The sequence below is a fragment of the Melanerpes formicivorus genome, unplaced genomic scaffold (genome assembly GCF_026170545.1).
Source record: "Melanerpes formicivorus ecotype bairdi unplaced genomic scaffold, bMelFor1.0.p_v2 SCAF_15, whole genome shotgun sequence".
NCBI classification, from domain to species: Eukaryota; Metazoa; Chordata; class Aves; order Piciformes; family Picidae; genus Melanerpes; species Melanerpes formicivorus.
Genome location: NW_027142367.1, coordinates 2,713,399 through 2,733,035, shown reverse-complemented (window position 1 = coordinate 2,733,035; position 19,637 = coordinate 2,713,399). Strand labels below are relative to the sequence as shown.

General features: G+C 46.8%; 2 protein-coding genes across 2 annotated transcripts; one reads left to right on the top strand and one right to left on the bottom strand.

The window, feature by feature from the left end:
• Positions 1-627: 627 nt before the first annotated feature.
• Positions 628-18,834, bottom strand: NDUFS6 (NADH:ubiquinone oxidoreductase subunit S6). Its single transcript, XM_068147464.1, has 4 exons — positions 18,661-18,834; positions 17,900-17,953; positions 2,223-2,345; positions 628-774 (listed from the first exon to the last, which is right to left on the bottom strand). Exons 1-4 carry the CDS (start codon positions 18,796-18,798, stop codon positions 709-711), a joined length of 381 nt encoding a protein of 126 aa, XP_068003565.1. The 5' UTR covers positions 18,799-18,834; the 3' UTR covers positions 628-708.
• A 229-nt stretch (positions 18,835-19,063) lies between these two features.
• On the top strand, positions 19,064-19,435 carry MRPL36 (mitochondrial ribosomal protein L36). The gene has a single exon (XM_068147763.1). It carries the CDS (start codon positions 19,064-19,066, stop codon positions 19,433-19,435), a length of 372 nt encoding a protein of 123 aa, XP_068003864.1.
• Positions 19,436-19,637: the final 202 nt, after the last annotated feature.

The following is a 19,637-nucleotide window of genomic DNA, read 5'->3' as shown; positions in this document are numbered from 1 at the left end:
GCTGCCACCTGTAATGGAGCTGTCTCTACTTTGAGTCTGACAAGACCCAGTTCTTAAAGAGGTTTCAGGGATGTGTAGCCCAAGCAGAATCAGATATTTATACTCTGATTTTTCTCCACTGGAGGACAAATGATTATGTCTTCACATTTTTGTCTGTCAGCACACACTGATTATCATTCTAAGGCACTGTCTATTTTAAGTAAGTAGCAAGTACAGATACTCAATTCAGAGATGACAATCCTGCTTCCAGGGGTGTTATAATGCTGAGTATTACAACATCTTTGTGCTTCCATTTGTGAATCTAGCTGCAGACACTGGGCCATGAACAAATTAAGCATGCCAAACAATGTCAGAAGACAAACACCTAATTAATCCCCCCAGTAAATATTTATGTTCAGTGTTGAAAAGAATACAGATCTACCCAGCACAAACCTGTGCTGCAGCCAAATGCCACTTCCCAGAGCTGCAAGAAGTTTGCCAAACAAGGCAGGGCATTTGTTCCTTGAAAACCAAAATAAGCACAAACCAGACACTGTAACACTGTTCAGCTCTCAAATCCTTGACAACAGGGCTTTAAAAAGGTACAGACTGGACTTTTCATAGTCAAGACAAACACAAACACTAATCTTGCCTTTCTAAATACACAGTTTATTTATAGTTAAATGTTAACATCCGAGCAGAAATTTGCAGTCTCGCAGGGATAACCTTTCAGTGATGCTTCTGCTTAAATTGAAGTCCACAGTAGCCACATGTTCCGGTCTTTGTTTCTTTGTCCTGCAAAACATAAAAATACTTCAGCTGCTAGTTTAAGATTAAAAAACCTTTGAGAAATTACAAAATTTCTTACATGTGCCACCTTAAATCCGATTAATAGAGATGAAGTACAGAGTTTAATCTTGTTTGAAAAATGAGGAAGAATGATGGTCTGCTGTTCATGCTTGACTTCTGTATCCTACACAGCTTCCCTTCTGCCAGACTTTTTGCTGCTATCTCACCAATGTAATTTTGAAGTCAAGCCAATGATATCCTCTTCAGCAATTATGGATCCTCTTACCAAAAGGGACATCTTAAGTCAGTTCCATCCTATGAAATGATCTTTTTTCATACACTAGAATAGATCATGATTTTAATACAGAATAGGATTTGGCACTTCCAAGTTGCATCTTGTCAGGAATTTTGGTCAGTTACATAAGCTGACTGAGCCAGTTGCAGGAAGGAGGAAGTTTCAATAGGATACTGGGAGAAATTCTAAGGGTTCCAAAGAAAAGTAGCAGTTACAACTGTGTAAAATTTTACTCCTCTCTCCAAAAGATACATATATTTCTCTTAAAATCTAGAAGTGTTACTGACTGTGAGCTGTTGTAGGCCTTCTTAACATGACGAAGCACAAGACAGTTAAACAAGCACTAAGGGATCTTCTGTTATTTAGGAACATAACTACTTGCAGTCATGCAATGAAAATAAAATCATAGGTCCACTTCCTCATGCACAGTATCAGAAATGAAGCGTCCACCCTCAAAACCCTGGATTTCAATTGTGAGGGCTAGGGGAAACAAACTGGTTTAACACCACTCTCTCTTTGCAGACATTAGCTTTCAAGAATTAAATTGCAGATGTCTTGTAATTTGATTGCTAACACAAAAATATCTCAGCTGAGGGAGCTGGGGCTCTCTAGCTTGGAGAGAAGACTAACAGGTGAGCTCATTAATGTTTACAAATATGTGAAGGGTGAGTGCCAAGAGGATGGAGCCAGGCACTGCTTGGTGATGGCCAATGACAGGACAAGGGGGAGTGGGCAGACGTTGAGACACAGGAAGTTCCGTGGAAACAGGAGGAAGAATTATTTCACTGTGAGGGTGACAGAACACTAGACCAGGCTGCCCAGCAGGGGTTGTGGAGTCTCTCTCTCCAGAGATATTCAAGACCTGCCTGGATGAGTTCCTGTGTGATCTGGTATAGGTGATACTGCTCTGGCAGGGGGGGTCAGACTGGATGAACTCTGGAGGTCCCTTCCAGCCCTTAACATTCTGCGATATTGAGATTTCAACATCTTGAGTAGGTAATCACAGAATGCTAGGGGTTTGAAGGGACCTCCAGAGACTGAGTCCAATGCCCCTGCAAAGCAGGAAAATCCTTTTACTTTGTTCAACATATCAAAAAGTAAATTTTATAAGCAATAACTAGCAGGCAAAACATGTTATACACTTATCAGTAGATATTACCAAGTTGATGTATACTTTAGGATGTCCCAAAGCTCCACCACCACCATCGCACGATATCACTCTGCTTTCAACTTCACTCACAGGCTGCTCCGCTATCAAATCAATTGCAAAATTCTTGTTCACCTAAAAAAGATGAAAAGAAGCTTTCACATACCTTCCTCACTCAGGCAGAAAGCAATTGATGTTTACTACCTCCTCAAGCGGCTCCACTGCAGCCATCTTGAGAAGTATCTGTGTAGGTTTCCTTTCCCCTTCTCCACCACCTCTTTGGCTATTCTATATGCCAAATCAGCGAATTAAGCATGTTAAACTCTGTAAAAGTAATCCCCTTCTCCTGATACACCAGCCACACAGGTGCTCAGGTTAGCAATGTGACCTCAGCAGCTTCAGCAGAAAGGGGAGCACAAACAAACAGCCAGGAAGAGAAGCTAGTTAACTGCCCCTGTACTATGCTTCAGTGACCATGTGATAAAATTGCAAAGGACTCACTGCTGATGAACCCCAAAATAATGGTGGGACAAGCAAGGTCAGGAGAGAGATAAAACAACTGCTGGTAACTTAAAGCTATTCACTGTGCACCTTGTTCTATCACTGCACAAAAATCCCAGGAAAAGATGAACGTGGTGCGTAACAGCAGTCATAACGGAAAATTGGTCAGCATTAGAAAACAGAAAAGTCTCTAAATGGCACTGCATCCCTCTCTAAATCCATGTTATACACACTCCCTGAATTCCCACATCACCAACAAGTAGAGATTTTTTTCCTAGAGCATATCTACTTGACCTGACAAACGTATGCACCTCTGGACAGTCCTGTGATGCAGCAACCTCCACCCCAGCAGGACCTACAGCACCCATCCAAGGTGCTTTCCTCCTTTATCCACGCCAGCCTGTTCCAATCTGCTCCAAACCAGCACTGAGCAAAGAGACAACCCTGCCCCTGAGGTAAACATTCTCCAAGAGGGGCTAGCTTTTGCAAAGGTGATGCTAACACATGCAAAAGCATACAATAATATGCACACCCCAAAGTGCCACTATTTTGGGTAAAAGTATGAAGATAGGGAGTAGCTAAGGGACACTTAGCTAAGAACTATAACAGTACTTTTATATAGTTCTAGCACACAAGAACCTAGGTTCTTTCACCAACCCTCCAACTAAATCACCCTAAAATTTGCACTTCTGCAGCAGTGGAAAAGTCAGTTTTGCCAACAAGAGGAATGTGTTTATCTGAAGAAGACCATAGATAAAGTTAACAAAGAAAATAACTTCCAGTATGGGAGCAAATCAGCAACATCAAGAACCTCACTGCCTGAGGTCTGTGCCCACAAATTACATTTGCCAGCCTGTAAGGATTTTTATTGCTGTTTTCAGCAATGCTCCAAATTGCTCATCCTTCGTTTCATGCTAAAGAAGGAGGGAGGCAGCACCACAGCGAACCTTTGCCTCCACATGAGAATTCCACTCTTCCCAGCCACAAAGGTATTTGTGGACAGGGGAGGAAGCAACAACCTCTCATCCCCTGATGATCCACAGTTATGACTTGTCTGTGTTTCAGCCTAATAAACAAGAGAGTGTAGGAATTCACAGAGAAAACATGCTAGAAAAATAAAGACTGCATTAGGAATAGTATGGCAAGCAGGGAAGTCATTGTGCCCGTGTAGTCTGCATTGGTTAGGCTACACCTTGAGTATTGTGTCCAGTTCTGGGCCCCTCAGTTTAGGAAGGACATCGAGACACCTGAATGTGTCCAGAGAAGGGCAACAAGGCTGGGGAGAGGCCTTGAGCACAAGCCCTATGAGGAGAGGCTGAGGGAGCTGGGGTTGTTTAGCCTGGAGAAGAGGAGGCTCAGGGGAGACCTCATTGCTCTCTACAACTATCTGAAGGGTGGTTGTAGCCAGGAAGGGGTTGGTCTCTTCTCTCTAGCAACCAGCACCAGAACAAGAGGACACAGTCTCAAGCTGCACCAGGGGAAGTTTAGGCTCGAGGTGAGGAGAAAATTCTTCACTGAGAGAGTCGTTCATCATTGGAATGTGCTGCCCAGGGAGGTGTTCAAGAGGGGATTGGATGTGGCACTTGGTGCCATTGGTTTACTCATGCGGTCTGTGGTGACAGGTTGGACTGGATGATCTTTGAGGTCTCTTCCAACCTTGGTGATACTGTGTGAAAAAAGAGATGTGGTTTCAGATACACTGTGTCCTTTCTGTTAAAGCCCAGTGGCAGTTAGCAGGAAAGAGGCTGCTTCCTTCAGCACATCCAAAGGCTCCTTGCCCAATGCATAATTCAATGAGCAATTTTTTTTTTCTTGGCTATAATGCCCCTTTTACAATCCCACTGCAGCTTCCACTTACTTGCCTGTGCCAGTACATGGTCTGGGAGGCCAAGAGATAAAACTGAACTTGGAACTGACCCAAGCCCAGAAATCCAGAAGGAAGGCAGAAGGTTTTATTTAAAAACATCTGAGGTCAGTCCCCCTCACAGCTTCAACTGCTGCACCAGCCTAACAGAAAGGGTTGAGCTGAAGCAGGAACAGTGGTGTCAAATTAGGGCCTGTGGCACCTTAGGGATTGTACAAGGGCAGGATGACCCTCATCAGACTGCAGCAGGTGCAGTTTAAGAGTTCACAGTATCACCAAGGTTGGAAGAGATCTCACAGATCATCCAGTCAAACCTGTCACCAAGTGCCACATCAAATCCCCTCTTGAACGCTTCCAGGAATGGTGACTCCACCACCTTGCTGGGTAGCCCATTCCAATGACAAATGACTCGCTTGGTGAAGAACTTTCTCCTCACCTCAAGTCTAAACTTCCCCTGGCACAGCTTGAGACTGTGTCCTCTTGTTCTGGTGCTGGTTGCTTGAGAGAAGAGACCAACCCCTTCCTGGCTACAACCACCCTTCAGATAGTTGTAGAGAGCAATGAGGTCTCCCCTGAGCCTCCTTCTCTCCAAGCTAAACAATCCCAGCTCCCTCAGCCTCTCCTCATAGTGCTTGTGTTCAAGGCCTCTCCCCAGCCTCGTCACCATTCTCTGGACAAGTTCAAGTGTCTCGATGTCCTTCTTAAACTGAGGGGCTCAGAACTGGACACAGTACTCAAGGTGTGGCCTAACCAATGCAGAGTCCGGGGGCACAATGACTTCCCTGCTCCTGCTGGCCACACTATTCCTAATGCAGGCCAGGATGCCATTGGCCTTCTTGGCCACCTGGGAACACTACTGGCTCATGTTCAGGCAGCTGTCAATCAGCACCCCCAGGTCCCTTTCTGTTTTGGAGCTCTCCAGACACGCTGACCCCAGCCTGTAGCTCTGCATGGGGTTGTTGTGGCCAAAGTGCAGCACCTGGTACTTGGATTTGTTAAATGCCGTAACAGTTGCCATGCTCAGTTTTCTCATAGCTCCTTGCTTTAGGCCTTTGCCAGAGAAGACTAATTCCCTGGTTGGCAGATGAGGTTGCTAAACCCCTCTCTATCATATTTCAAAAGTCATGGCAGTCTGGGGCAGTCCCCACAGACTGGAAAAGGGGAAACATTACCCCCATTTTCAAAAAGGGTAAGAAGGAGGAACCAGGGAACTACAGGCCAGTCAGTCTCACCTCTGTGCACGAAAAGATCATGGAGCAGATCCTCCTGGAGTCACTACTGGCTCAGAAGAATAGTGAAGAGGTGATTTGGAACAGTCAGCATGGCTTTGCCAAGGGCAAATCCTGCCTGACCAACCTGGATGCCTTCTATGAGCAGGTGACAAAATTAATTGCTGAGGGGCGAGCAACTGATGTCGTTTACCTGGCCCTGAGCAAAGCATTCAACACTGTCCCACACCATACCCTGGTCTCCACACTGGTGACACATGGGTGTGACTGTTTGAGGCTACCCCTTTAAGAAAGGGACACTGTGACTGAATGTTTTATAAACAAAAGACAGGTCTAAACTAATTTCATTGGTGGATTGATAGATTACAGCTTTGAGCTCTGAGTCCAGCAGAGACTTAGGGCAGTCTTGCACTTTTTCCTCCTCCTTTCGCAGCTTGTGGCTTCTGGGCTTTCTGCCAGACTGACCTTGGACTGATAAGCGTGAGGCCTGCAAACCTTACTAACATTTTGCTCTAATTATAACTGCTTTCAATTAACAACTGCTCCTCTTCTCTCTTTCTAACCCTCTCTGGGGAAAAAGGGGAGAGAAGGGGGTACAGGGGGGGAACCCTCCTCCTGGCGGGGGAGGGGAATCTCATTCCTGTGTTACTTTGCTGTATATTTCTGTGTATATATTGTAACTACTGTAAATTGTGTATATATCCCCCTGCATTTCCTAAACAGCTTGTAAATATAGCACATTCCTTTGCTCATCTGGCTGTGGTTAGCTGTGGTTTTTTTCCTCTTCACTTTGTGGAGGGGAAGAAGTCTGAGGCCTTCCCCTCAACCCTCGACATTTACTTGGCGCCCAACGTGGGACAGATAATTACCTTGATTTATTGCTTTATTGCTTTATTACCTTTGCTTGAGCCGGATTAGGAAAACATGAAGGTGTTGTGGATCTTGGAGCATGTGTTTTTCTCAATTTTTGGGGCTCTGGTATACAGATATTGTTTGGGTTTGATCCTGGATTACCTGGGTAAATATTTGATGCAGACATTTTATTTGTGGTTTATGTATCGGGTCAGGCTCCTGTATGCACGCTGCGTCAATTTTTTCTGGCCAGCGAGATACAGGAGTATGACCTCTAGCACTCTCCCGATTGAGATAAAAGAGTTTAAGATCCCAGTAGGGGAAAGAGTAACTTTAAGTGATGGCTGGGATCCAAAGGTGATTTATTTGATGTGTGTAATCCTGCTCTCGGTAATAATTAATGTGTATCTGCTGTTTTCCTTGAGTTGGGAGAGGAACGTGTCCAGAGCGTGTTTTGTTATTAAGCCTAGATCAAAGAGAAGGCAGCGTGGCTCGGGGTCAGTCCCAGAGATGTCTAGTGATGAGGAGTGTGGATAATCTGTGTCAGTTTAAAAGAAAGCTAGGAAATCTATTGGAAAAGCTGCTCTGAACAGTTTTGCCGCTGATTCTGGCAAGCTGCCAGGGGCGGCAGCAACTGCCAACATGGCGTCTTCTCCTTCTTCTTCTTCAGCCATTAACGGGCAGGTTCATTTCCGCCCACTCTCTCGGCGGGACCGGAAGCCACTCCTACAGCAGCTGATTTGTCTCAGAACCTGTCAGCTTCTGTTAAAGTGGCTGTTTTAAAGACTAGAAGTGGAAAGGCCAAAGAGGAATCAGGAGCTAATGGAGGAGAAGGGCAGGAGACTGATCCTGGTGAGGGACCCTCTACTAGAAAAGATCCTGATGAGGAGGAAGAGAAGATTTGTTTTAAAGATCTAGCTGAATTATTGAGATCAACACCAGAAAGAGATGCAGCTAGGACAGCAGCTAAGGATGCTTCTCAGCTTAGAGAGATCCTTAGGAGAGTGACAGCAGGATTACGGGGACAACCAGTTCAGGAAGATGTAGTAGATGGAGAAGATGATGACCTGTCGGGCTGTCCGTCGCCTTGCGAAGAGCTGAGAAATGTCTGCAAAGATTATGCCAGAGCAGATAAGGAGCCAATTCTAACTTGGCTTAGTAGATGTTATGATACAGGTGCTCCAACTCTAGCAGTTGGAGACAAGTCAGCAGCTCAGCTAGGAAATCTCTCGAAGGATAATGGAATAGATAGGCATCTAGCCAAGATTCTCGGTAAGGTTAATATGTGGGTACGCCTTTTATTTGCAGTTGCCCTGACATACCCTTCCCAAGATGATCTTCCATGGAATCCTAAACCCTGGACTACCATAGATGAGGGAATTAAGCACCTGAGAGAATTTGCTGTTAGAGATGAATCCTGATGACATTCCTGTGGGTATTGGTCTTGCTAAAAAGCTCATCAAGCTTGCTCCTTCTAATTATGCAAACATTCTGGCAAGTAGAATTGTGTCGAGAAATTATGGTGGAGCTTCTCCTACGGTTGGCCAATTCACTGATCAAATGAGACAACTGGAGGATAGCATGACACGTGTTTCTTTGGTTTCAGCCATTGAAACTCTGTCTGGAAAAACTGAGAATTGCATGAGAGAGTTAAAGGATGAATTTAGAAATTCCATATCCCAATTAGCACAAAGGGATAATTTCAATTCTTCCTCCAGGTGGATACAAGTTTCATCTGTGAGGAATACATGTCCTCCAAGGAGGTCATTCCAAAACAGATCAAATCAAAACAGACCACCAAGGCAGTCAAGTAGGATTATTTGGATAACTCTGCGTGATCAGTTTGGTGAGAACATGAACCGCTGGGATGGCCAACCAACTTCTAATCTTTTCAGGAGACTGAGGGAATTGCAAAGTGGCAGAACTTGAAGTAGCAATACCAGAAGGGTAGCTGTTACTTCCACAGTTCCCCAGAACCACCCTAGTAGCTCCAACAGTGGCTCCAGTTATAACACTGCACACTGTGCTCAATGCACATGTGGGCATGTTCCCCATAACTAGGGGTGCCCTGCCTCCCGCCAGGGGGAGGAGAGGGATTACAGAGATAATAGAATCTATTGGGATGTGTACATCCAGTGGCCTGGCACTTCACAATTTCAGAAGTACAGGGCCTTGGTTGACACAGGAGCTCAGTGCACCATAATGCCATCAAATTATCAGGGATCAGAGTCTATAACTATTCTGGGAGTCACTGGTGGATCTCAAGAGTTAAGTAAGGTGGAGGTTAATGTAAGTTTAACTGGTAAACAATGGAGGAAGCATACAGTTGTGACCGGACCTGATGCACCTTGTATTTTGGGAATTGATTTTCTGAGAGAAGGGCGTTTCAAAGACCCTAGAAGTTACAAATGGGCTTTTGGAGTAGCTTCTATAGAAATTGATGGACAAAAACTAAAGCTGTCTGCTAGACCTGAGCTTTCTGATGAATCTGCAGTTGTGGGACAACATAAGATACAGGACATTAAATTGCCGGTTGCTTCTCAGACTGTGCATCACAGACAATACAGAACCAACCGTGACTCTTTGTTGCCCATTCAGAATCTGATTCGTCAGTTGGAGAGTCAGAAAGTCGTCAGCAAAACTCATTCACCTTTCAACAGTCCAGTGTGGCCTGTGTGAAAGCAGAATGGAGACTGGCGTCTGACGGTAGACTACCAAGCCCTGAATGAAGTAACACCACCTATGAGTGCAACAGTACCAGACATGATGGAGCTACAGTATGAGCTGGAATCCAAGGAGGCCAAATGGTATGCTACCATAGACATTGCTAATGCATTTTTCTCTATTCCCATAGCAGAGGAATGCAGGCCTCAGTTTGCTTTCACCTGGAGAGGAATCCAGTACACTTTCAACAGGCTGCCAATGGGCTGGATCCACAGCTCAAGCATCTGTCATGCAGTGATCCACAATGCTCTGGAGAAAGGAGGTGCTCCAGAACACATCCAGTTCATCGATGATATCATCGTCTGGGGTAAAACTGCTGAGGAAGTCTTCCAGAAAGGTAACAAAATCATTGACATTCTTCTAGATGCAGGTTTTGCCATCAAGCAAGACAAGGTGAAAGGACCTACCACAGAGATTCAGTTTCTGGGAGTGCGGTGGCAGGATGGACGCCGACACATTCCAGTGGATGTGGTAAATAGAGTCTCCACCATGGCAAATCCCACAAACAAGCAAGAGACCCTACGTTTCTTGGGGATAGTGGGATTTTGGAGATTGCACATTCCTGGATACAGTCAGATTGTGAAACCTCTGTATGATGTGATTCAAAAGAGAAACAATTTCCACTGGGGACCTGAACAACAAGCAGCCTTTGACCAGATAAAGGAAGAGGTAGTTCAAGCAGTGGGTCTGGGACCTGTCCGAGATGGTCCAGACATTAAGAACATTTTGTACACGGCTGCAAGTGACAATGGTCCAACCTGGTGCTTGTGGCAAAAAGCTCCAGGTGAGACACGTGGACGACCTCTTGGTTTCTGGAGTCGAGGTTACAGAGGTTCAGAGGCTAATTATACTCCAACAGAGAAAGAAATTTTAGCTGCCTATGAAGGAGTAAAAGCCTCTTCTGAAGTAATTGGAACTGAATCACAACTTCTCTTAGCTCCCAGATTACCAGTTTTGAATTGGATGTTCAAAGGCAAAGGCTCCACACCACATCATGCCACAGACTCAACATGGTCTAAGTGGATGGCTCTGATAACACAGAGAGCTCGAATGGGAAATCTTGAAAGGCCTGGTCTAGTGGAGGTGATCTCAAGTTGGCCTGAAGGTACCAACTGTGCTAAACCTCCAGAGAAGAAAGTAACTCGTGCTGAGGAAGCTCCTCCTTACAATGACCTTTCTGATGATGAAAAGAAATATGCTTTGTTCACAGACGGTTCCTGTCATCTTGTTGGAAACAAGCGAAGGTGGAAGTCTGCAGTGTGGAGTCCAACATGCCGAGTTGCAGAGGCGAAGGATGGAGAAGGAGAATCCAGTCAGTTCGCAGAGGTAAAAGCTGTCCAGCTAGCTCTTGACGTGGCTGAACGTGAGAGATGGCCAAAGCTTTATCTCTACACCGACTCATGGATGGTAGCCAATGCTCTATGGGGTTGGCTAAGGAACTGGAAGAAGAGTGGTTGGCAGAGGAAAGGAAAACCCATTTGGGCAGCTGACCTGTGGCAGGACATTGCTGATCGAGTCGAGAGAATTCCAGTGAAAGTGAGGCACACTGATGCTCACATTCCTAAGAGCAAAGCTACTGAGGAACAGCAACACAACCATCAGGCAGATATAGTTGCAAGAGTTTCTCAAGTGGACATGGACTCTAATCTTGATCGCGACTGGAAAGACCGAGGTGAGATATTCTTAGCTCGGTGGGCTCATGATTCGTCAGGACATCAAGGCAGACATGCAACATACCAATGGGCTCGTGACAGATCCATAGACATTTCCATGGATGCTATCACACAAGTCATCCATGACTGTGACATTTGTGCTGCTATTAAGCAGGCAAAACAACTTAAGCCCTTTTGGTATGGTCACAGATGGTCCAAGTACAGGTATGGTGAAGCTTGGCAGATTGACTACATCACTCTACCATGTTCTCGCTCTGGTAAGCAATACGTGCTTACTATGGTAGAGGCAAACACTGGATGGTTGGAAACTTATCCAGTTCCACATGCAACTGCACGCAACATCATTCTTGGTCTGGAGAGACAAATCCTGTGGAGACACGGAACTCCAGAGAGGATTGAGTCAGACAACGGAACTCATTTCAAGGACAACCTTGTAAAGAACTGGGCAAAAGAGCACGGTATTGAGTGGATATTCCATATTCCTTACTATGCACCAGCTTCAGGGAAGATTGAACACTACAACAGTGTGTTGAAGACCACTCTTAAAGCCATGGGGGGTGGATCTTTGAAAAACTGGGAAAAACATTTAGCACAAGCAACCTGGCTGGTAAATAGTAGAGGTTCAGTGAACCGAGCTGGACCTGCACATTCAGATCTGCTACAGAAAGTGGAAGGGGTTGGAGTTCCTGTTGTTAAAGAAAAGAATCTGTTAGGTAAAACTGGGTATTTTCTCCCTCAGGAGAGGCTAAACCTGTCCGAGGGGTGGTTTCAGCTAAAGGTCCGGGTCAAACTTATTGGGTGATGCAAGAGAATGGTGAAATTCAGTCTATTCCACATTAACTTTAGCTGAAAGAGTTTAATTTCAAACTGTTGTACAGCTACATCGCGTGCAAAGGATCAACAAGGAATCTACGGTGCACAAACCCTGAGAGCCCTGAGTCAACTAAGAGACCCTGAGAATCCCTGTTTCCCTTTTCGTCGCTTCGTCAGCGAAGAAATAAACTGTTTTCCATTTTTCTCATTTTCTGATTTTCTTGGACTTTTGAATCATCTACATCTGAGCATAGCCGGAATGGACTATGAACTTTACTTACGAACTGTAAATATTGTCTTGGATTGAATGGACAGTATGAACGGCCAATGAAATTGTTTAGAACGGGTGGACTGTGACCGTTTGAGGCTACCCCTTTAAGAAAGGGACACTGTGACTGAATGTTTTATAAACAAAAGACAGGTCTAAACTAATTTCATTGGTGGATTGGTAGATTACAGCTTTGAGCTCTGAGTCCAGCAGAGACTTCAGGCAGTCTTGCACTTTTCCCTCCTTCTTTTGCAGCTTGCGGCTTCTGGGCTTTCTGCCAGACTGACCTTGGACTGATAAGCGTGAGGCCCGCAAAACTTACTAACATTTTGCTCTAATTATAACTGCTTTCAATTAACAACTGCTCCTCTTCTCTCTTTCTAAACCTCTCCGGGGAAAAAGGGGAGAGAAGAGGGAACAGGGGGGGAACCCTCCTCCTGGCGGGGGAGGGGAATCTCATTCCTGTGTTACTTTGCTGTATATTTCTGTGTATATATTGTAACTACTGTAAATTGTGTATATATCCCTCTGCATTTCCTAAACAGCTTGTAAATATAGCACATTCCTTTGCTCATCTGGCTGTGGTTAGCTGTGTTTTTTTTCCCCTTCACTTTGTGGTAGGGGAGAAGGCTGAGGCCTTCCCCTCAACCCTCGACAATGGGTTTGATGGGTGGACCACTAGATGGATAAGGAACTGGCTTGATGGCCGCACCCAAAGAGTGGCTGTCAATGGGTCCATGTCCCAGTGGAGGCCAGGGACAAGTGGAGTCCCTCAGGGATCAGTCCTGGCACCAGGCTTGTTCAACATCTTTGTGGGTGACATGGACAGTGGCATTGAGTGCACCCTCAGCAAGTTTGCTGATGACACCAAGCTGTGTGGTGCAGCAGACATGCTGGAGGGAAGGGAGGCCATCCAGAGGGACCTTGACAGGCTGGAAAGGTGTGCACAAGCCAACCTCATGAGGTTCAACAAGACCAAGTGCAGGGTCCTGCACCTGGGTTGAGGCAATCCCAGGCACAAATGCAGGCTGGGCAGGGACTGGCTGGAAAGCAGCCCTGAGGGGAGAGACTTGGGGGTGCTGGTAGACGAGAAGCCCAACATGAGCTCTCAGTGTGCTCTTGCAGCCTGCAAAGCCAATCAGATCCTGGGCTGCATCAGGAGAAGTGTGGCCAGCAGGTCGAGGGATGTGATCCTCCCCCTCTACTCAGCTCTGGTGAGACCCCACCTGGAGGGCTGCGTCCAGTTCTGGAGCCCCTATTACAAGAGGGATACGGACATGCTGGAACGTGTCCAGAGAAGGGCCACAAGGATGATCAGAGGGCTGGAGCACCTCTCCTATGAGGACAGATTGAAAGAGTTGGGGCTGTTCAGTCTGGAGAAGAGAAGGCTCCGAGGTGACCTAATTGTGGCCTTTCAGTATCTGAAGGGGGCCTACAGGAAGGCTGGGGAGGGACTTCGCAGGATCTCAGGGAGTGATAGGACTGGGGGGAATGGAATGAAGCTGGAGGTGGGGAGATTCAGGCTGGAGGTGAGGAGGAAGTTATTCACCATGAGAGTGGTGAAGCCCTGGAATGCGTTGTCCAGGGAGGTGGTCGATGCCCCGTCCCTGGAGGTTTTTAATTGCAGGCTGGATGAGGCTCTGGCCAGCCTGATGTAGTGTGGGGTGTCCCTGCCCATGGCAGGGGGGTTGGAACTAGCTGATCCTTGTGGTCCCTTCCAACCCTGACTGATACTATGATACTATGGTTCTGCACATCCAGAGCAGAGAGCAGCGATTTTAGCTAAAATCCCTGGATTTCATTAACAATTAGGCTGGCAGAAATGAGGGGATGTCATGGGCTGAGTTGAGCCTGCTGCTGCTATTTAATACTGTGCTGCTCTCATGCCAGCTTCAAAATGAAAAGTGCTGGCTAGAGCCAGGTGTTACAGGGGTCAAAATTCAGATGGTAACATGAGAGGCTTCCTGTTCTGGTTGTTGCTTCCAGTTTCTGGATTTGGAATGCTGGTTTTTAACACTGGGCTGGCTGTGAGCCAGGAAGCAGGGGACATCACTGGCTGCTGCTTCTGCAAACAGGCTAAGGTAATTGTGCATTGTACTATCTTATTTTCCTCACTAAAGCTCTTTATCTCAACTCTTTCTCTTAACCCAGAGGGTTGGTTCTTTTTTTTGGTGTTACTTTCCCTCTCTTCTGTGTCAGAGGGAAAAGGGTTGTTAACCCATTGCAATATGAAAACTCAAAACTCACCCTAATGAGTTCAGGTTAATTTAGGTAGGGAATGTTTATACACAACTACATAAAAAAATCTACCACACTACATATGCCTCTACTATCCACACACCTTGATACCATTAACACTAAGGCACTAATCAGATGATCCAACATTAAGGAACACAATTTACTGAAACAATCTCAGTTTCTCTCACAAAGGTCAGCAGACTCCTTAGGGAGCTGTGCTGCTTGATCAGTAGAGATGACCTGGTGCTAAAGGACTTCAAACTTCATGTACCCACTCTGTCGATAAGCAGAAACAGCAACAGGCCCATAAGATAAGAATAGAATAGAATAGAATAGAATAGAATAGAATAGAATAGAATAGAATAGAATAGAATAGAATAGAATAGAATAGACCAAACCAGGTTGGAAGAGACCTTCAAGATCATAATGTCCAACCTATCATCCAACACCACCTAATCAATTAAACCATGCAACCAAGCACCCTATCAAGTCTCCTCCTAAACACCTCCAGTGATGGTGACTTCACCACCTCCCCAGGCAGCCCATTCCAATGGGCAATCACTCTCTCTGCATAGAACTTCTTCCTAACATCCAGCCTAAACCTCCCCTGGTGCAGCTTGAGACTGTGTCCTCTTGTTCTGGTGCTGGTTGTCTGGGAGAAGAGACCAACCTCCACCTGGCTACAACCTCCCTTCAGGTAGCTGTAGAGAGCAATGAGGTCACCCCTGAGTCTCCTCCTCTCCAGGCTAAGCAGCCCCAGCTCCCTCAGCCTCTCCTCATAGGGCTTGTGTTCCAAACCCCTCACCAACTTTGCTGCCCTTCTCTGGACACGTTCCAGCAAGTCAACGTCCTTCCCAAACTGAGGGGCCCAGAACTGGACACAGTACTCAAGGTGTGGCCTAACCAGTGCAGTGTACAGGGGCAGAATAACCTCCCTGCTCCTGCTGGTAACTCCCTGGTAATACATTTGATCGATGCTGTTACTAGACTTGGCCTCTGAGGTTTTGTTATTTCAGAACACTCTAAATTTTAGGTTTATTTGTTAAATCACTGTTTCAGCAAATACTTCCCAGCCTCTGGAAACTAAGTGCCATAATTAAAAATTCCTATATGGTGTGGGTAAAGATGATTAATATAAAAATACACTAACGATCAAGTGGCAGATTAATCTTCAAAATGTCCATTTGGATACACACTCCACAATTCAGCAGAGCATTTCATGATGTGATTATTTTCTTTTTTTCTAAACACAAATGGCACTAAAACCATGCTAAACATTGTCTTAAAACAGCTAGTAACAGCAAAGAGTGGCCCATGTTAAAGGTGTTCAAATGCCTGTAACTTCCACGGCCTAAATGTAAGCACAAAAAAAGGTGCAGGGTGAGTCTTGAATTTTCCAAGCAAAACCAGTGAGGTACACTGAAGCAGCTATAATCTACCTTAGAAGAAAGAGCCTTCACCATAGCAAAAAAACCAAACCCAACAATGACAAAAAACCCACAACAACAAAAAAACCCAAGCAAATAAACAACAAAACCCACAACAACAAAAAACTCCACTTGTAACCCAAAATCAAACCAGTTTGGGTTTTGTGGGGTTTCTTTCTTTGATTGTTTTCAGGTTTTTGTTACTTTTTTGATGATTTTTTTTGGGGGGGTTATTTTTACTTTTTCTGTTTGAAAATAATCAGGTTGAGGACACAATCACAGAATGACAGGGGTTGGGAAGGACCTCTGGAGATCATCTAATCCAACCGATCAGCAACTCCTCCTGAAAGCTTTGCTAAGGCATACAGGGAAAGAAGAGGTGATTGGTGGCCACCAACATGGCTTCACCAAGGGCAAGTCATGCCTGATGAACTCTTGGTAGCTTTCTATGGTGGAGTTAGAGCATCAATGGATAAAGGGAAGAGCAACTGATGGCATCTGTCTGGACCTGTGTAAAGCATTTGACACTGTCCTGCATGACATCCTGGTCACCAAATTGGAAGACTGTGGACTTGAGGGGTGGAGCACTTGCTGGATAAGGAACTGGCTGGATGGCCACACTCAGAGAGTTGTGGTCAATGGCTCAATGTCCAAATGGACTCCAGTGACAAGTGACCACCCTCAGGGGTTGGTAATGGATCAGTGCTGTTTAACATCTTTGTCAGCAATATGGAGTGTACCCTCAGCTAGTTTGTGAATGAAACCAAGCTCTGTGGTCCAGCTGACACAATGCAAGGGATATCATCTAGAGGGACTTGGACATGCTTAAGAGGTGGGCCAAAGCCAACCCCATGAAGTTAAGCAAGGCCAAGTGCAAGGTTCTACACCTGGGTCAGGGAAATCCCAAGCACAAATACAGGCTGGGCAAGGAGTGGCTTGAGAGTAGTCTCAAGGAGAGGGCCTCAAAACTCAGCAGGAACTGGCAATGTGCACTTGCAGCCCAGAAGGTCAACTGTGTCCTGGGCTGCATCAAAAGGAGTGTGACCAGCAGGATGAGTGAAGTGATTTTCCTCCTTTCCTCTCATGAGACCCCAAATGTAGTACTGTGTCCAGTTCTAGTGCTCCCTACAAGAAGGACACAACTGCTGGAGCAGGTCCTGAAGGCCACAAAGATGATCAGAGGGCTGAAGCACCTCCTCTATTGGGACAGACTGAGAGAGTTAGGACTGTTTGGTCTCAAGAAAAGGTTTTGAGGAGACCTTACAGCAGCCTTCCAGTACCTGAAGGGGGCCTACAAAAAACCCAAGAGGAGCCTTTTTCCAAGGGCTTGGTAGCAATAGGATGACAGGGAATGGTTTTAAGCTTGAGATATTAAGAAGAAATTCTTTACAGTGGGGGTGGTGAGACACTGAAGCAGTTGCACAGGGAGGTCATGGATATATCCCTGGATATGTTCAAGGCCAGGCTGGATGAGGTCTTGAGCAGTTTGGTTTATTGGAGGGAGGGACGCCCTCCAATAAACCGTAACAGGGAGGTTGGAACTAGATGATCTTTAAAGTCTCTTCCAACTTAAACCATTCTACAAATCTATGAACTTCCCTGCCAGAGCAGGTTCACCTACAGCAGGTTGAGTAGAATGGCATCCTAGTGCATTTTGGATGACTGCAGAGACAGAGACTTCACCACCCCTCTGAGGTGCCCATTGCAGTGCTCCACCACCCTCAAAATAAAGAAGTTCCTCCTCATGCTTAGATGGAGCTTCCTATGCTCAATTTCCTGCCCATTACCTCTTGTTACCTGTTATTGGGCACCACTGAAAAAAGACTGTCCCCATCCTCCTGACACCTATTTCTAAGTAGTTATAAGCATTGATAAGATCCTCCCTCAGTCTTCTCTAGGCTCAAAAAGTCCTAAGTCCACAAAGTTTCTTCACAAAAGAGATGTTCTAATCCTCTAATCATCTTCATAGCACTTTGCTGTCAAGCAGTTCCCTGTTCCTGAAATGGGAAGCCTAGAACTAGACAGAAGATATCGATATCAGGTATATAAAACCAACCACAAACCATCCCCTTCCCCACAAGTAAAAGGAGAATGAGTTACCTCCTTTTGTCGTCCAACAAATCTAACTCTTCTATAATCCTTTTCTTCATATACCTGAAATATAAAAGAAACTTGATCTTATTTAAAAAGGAAGGACCATAAACAAAGGGCACAAAGGTTTGCAGTACTGTCAAGATGCAATAGTTTAGTGTCCTCGGATTGAAGTATTGCCATCACCTGACAAGTATATACTGCACAGAAAAAGCAGTCTCTCCAACAGGAAAATAAGTTTCAGGTTGGGAAGTAGAAAAGGGAGATGTGTTTTACAGCCAGCAAGCAGAAGATTTAGCTCTGACCATTGAGGAGAATGCAAGTTTTACTGCTTGTAAAAGCATTCCTTGATCCCAGGCTGTTCTCTCGAAGAGGGAACACCAGCCGCGCTTCCTTTAGATCTACACAAGACAATACACAAGCCTCCCTAGTTCTCGCACTTAGTTCTTTACGTTAACAAATACATAAACCGGAGTTTAAAGGCATTGACACCAGGGTACTTCTACCTGTCAATTCTTCAGTTATGTCAAATGGAGACCGCAACGCTCATCAGGCCTTAATGACCCTGTTCATAATTAGCAAACTTTTGTTTTGAAACCGCTCATCCCTTTGACCAAACTATCGTACGAGAGCGTTAATTTCGGCAGTACAGCTGAGTGCTGCTTGCATTTTCCGGCAGGCGCCGGCACAGCAGGAGACGCGGCCCGGACGTGTCTGTCCGCCCGCCCAGGCGGCCCGCCCTCCTCCCCATCGTAGCTCCGCGCGCTCACCTGTCCCGTGTGCGTCACCAGCTCGCCGGTGGAGGAGACTCGCACACCGTAGGGTCGAACGGAAAGGGCGACGGGGGAAGATCGCAGCGAGCGACTCAGCGGCAGCAGACAGCGGAAGGTCGCGGCGGGCGCCGCCATCTTGGGACGGCCACGTGACCAGCGCTCCCGCGACCGCGAGTTCTGACCTTGCCCCGCCCTTCGCCGTGCGCGCGCCTGTCCGCCTGTGCACGTGCGTGGGGCCGGCCGCGGCGGTGACCGGAGGTCTCGTTCTGTGAGGAGGGAAGCGGCGGCCGTGCCGGTCAGTACCCGACGCCTGGGGAGGACGCGGAGGGGGCGCGGAGAGCCAGACGGGTACCCTCGCAGGCGCCCTCACTAGTGCGCTCGTTCCCGCAGGGCGCCAGCTATGCTGTCCCTCTTAGCTAGGGCCGCTGCCGGGCCTCTCCGCTCGCTCGGCCGCTCGGCCTACTGTTCGCTGGCTCCGTGGTGGCGGGCGGCGGCGCTGCCCTCGCCGCTGAGCCGGACGCTGCCGGCGTGGTGCCGGGCGGCCGACCCCCGCGCGCTGCTAGCCGTCCCGCCGCCGGCTGCGCTGCTGCCGCCGCTCCTGGCGGGGCTGAAGACGAAAACCTCGTTGAAAAGGCGTTGCAAGGACTGCTTTATCGTCCGGCGCCGAGGCCGGCTCTACGTCTGCTGCAAGACCAACCCTCGGCACAAGCAGCGGAAGCTCCCCGCGGCCGGGAGCCTCTCCCGTCTGGGAGCGCCGTGGCGGGGCAAATAGGGGCTGCGTTCTCGTCTGACCTCGAGTCCTGCGTTCTACATCCCTGCCGCTGTGATCGCTCCCTCTTCCCTGGCTGCCCCGCGACGTCTGAGAGCTGGCAAATTGGTGTAGTGTTTCGTCTTAACGCAGAACGAGTTATGTTCTTGGTGACCCTTGTCGTAACTTCGGACCATGGATGCTGAGAAAAGGAATGGGAAGAGAC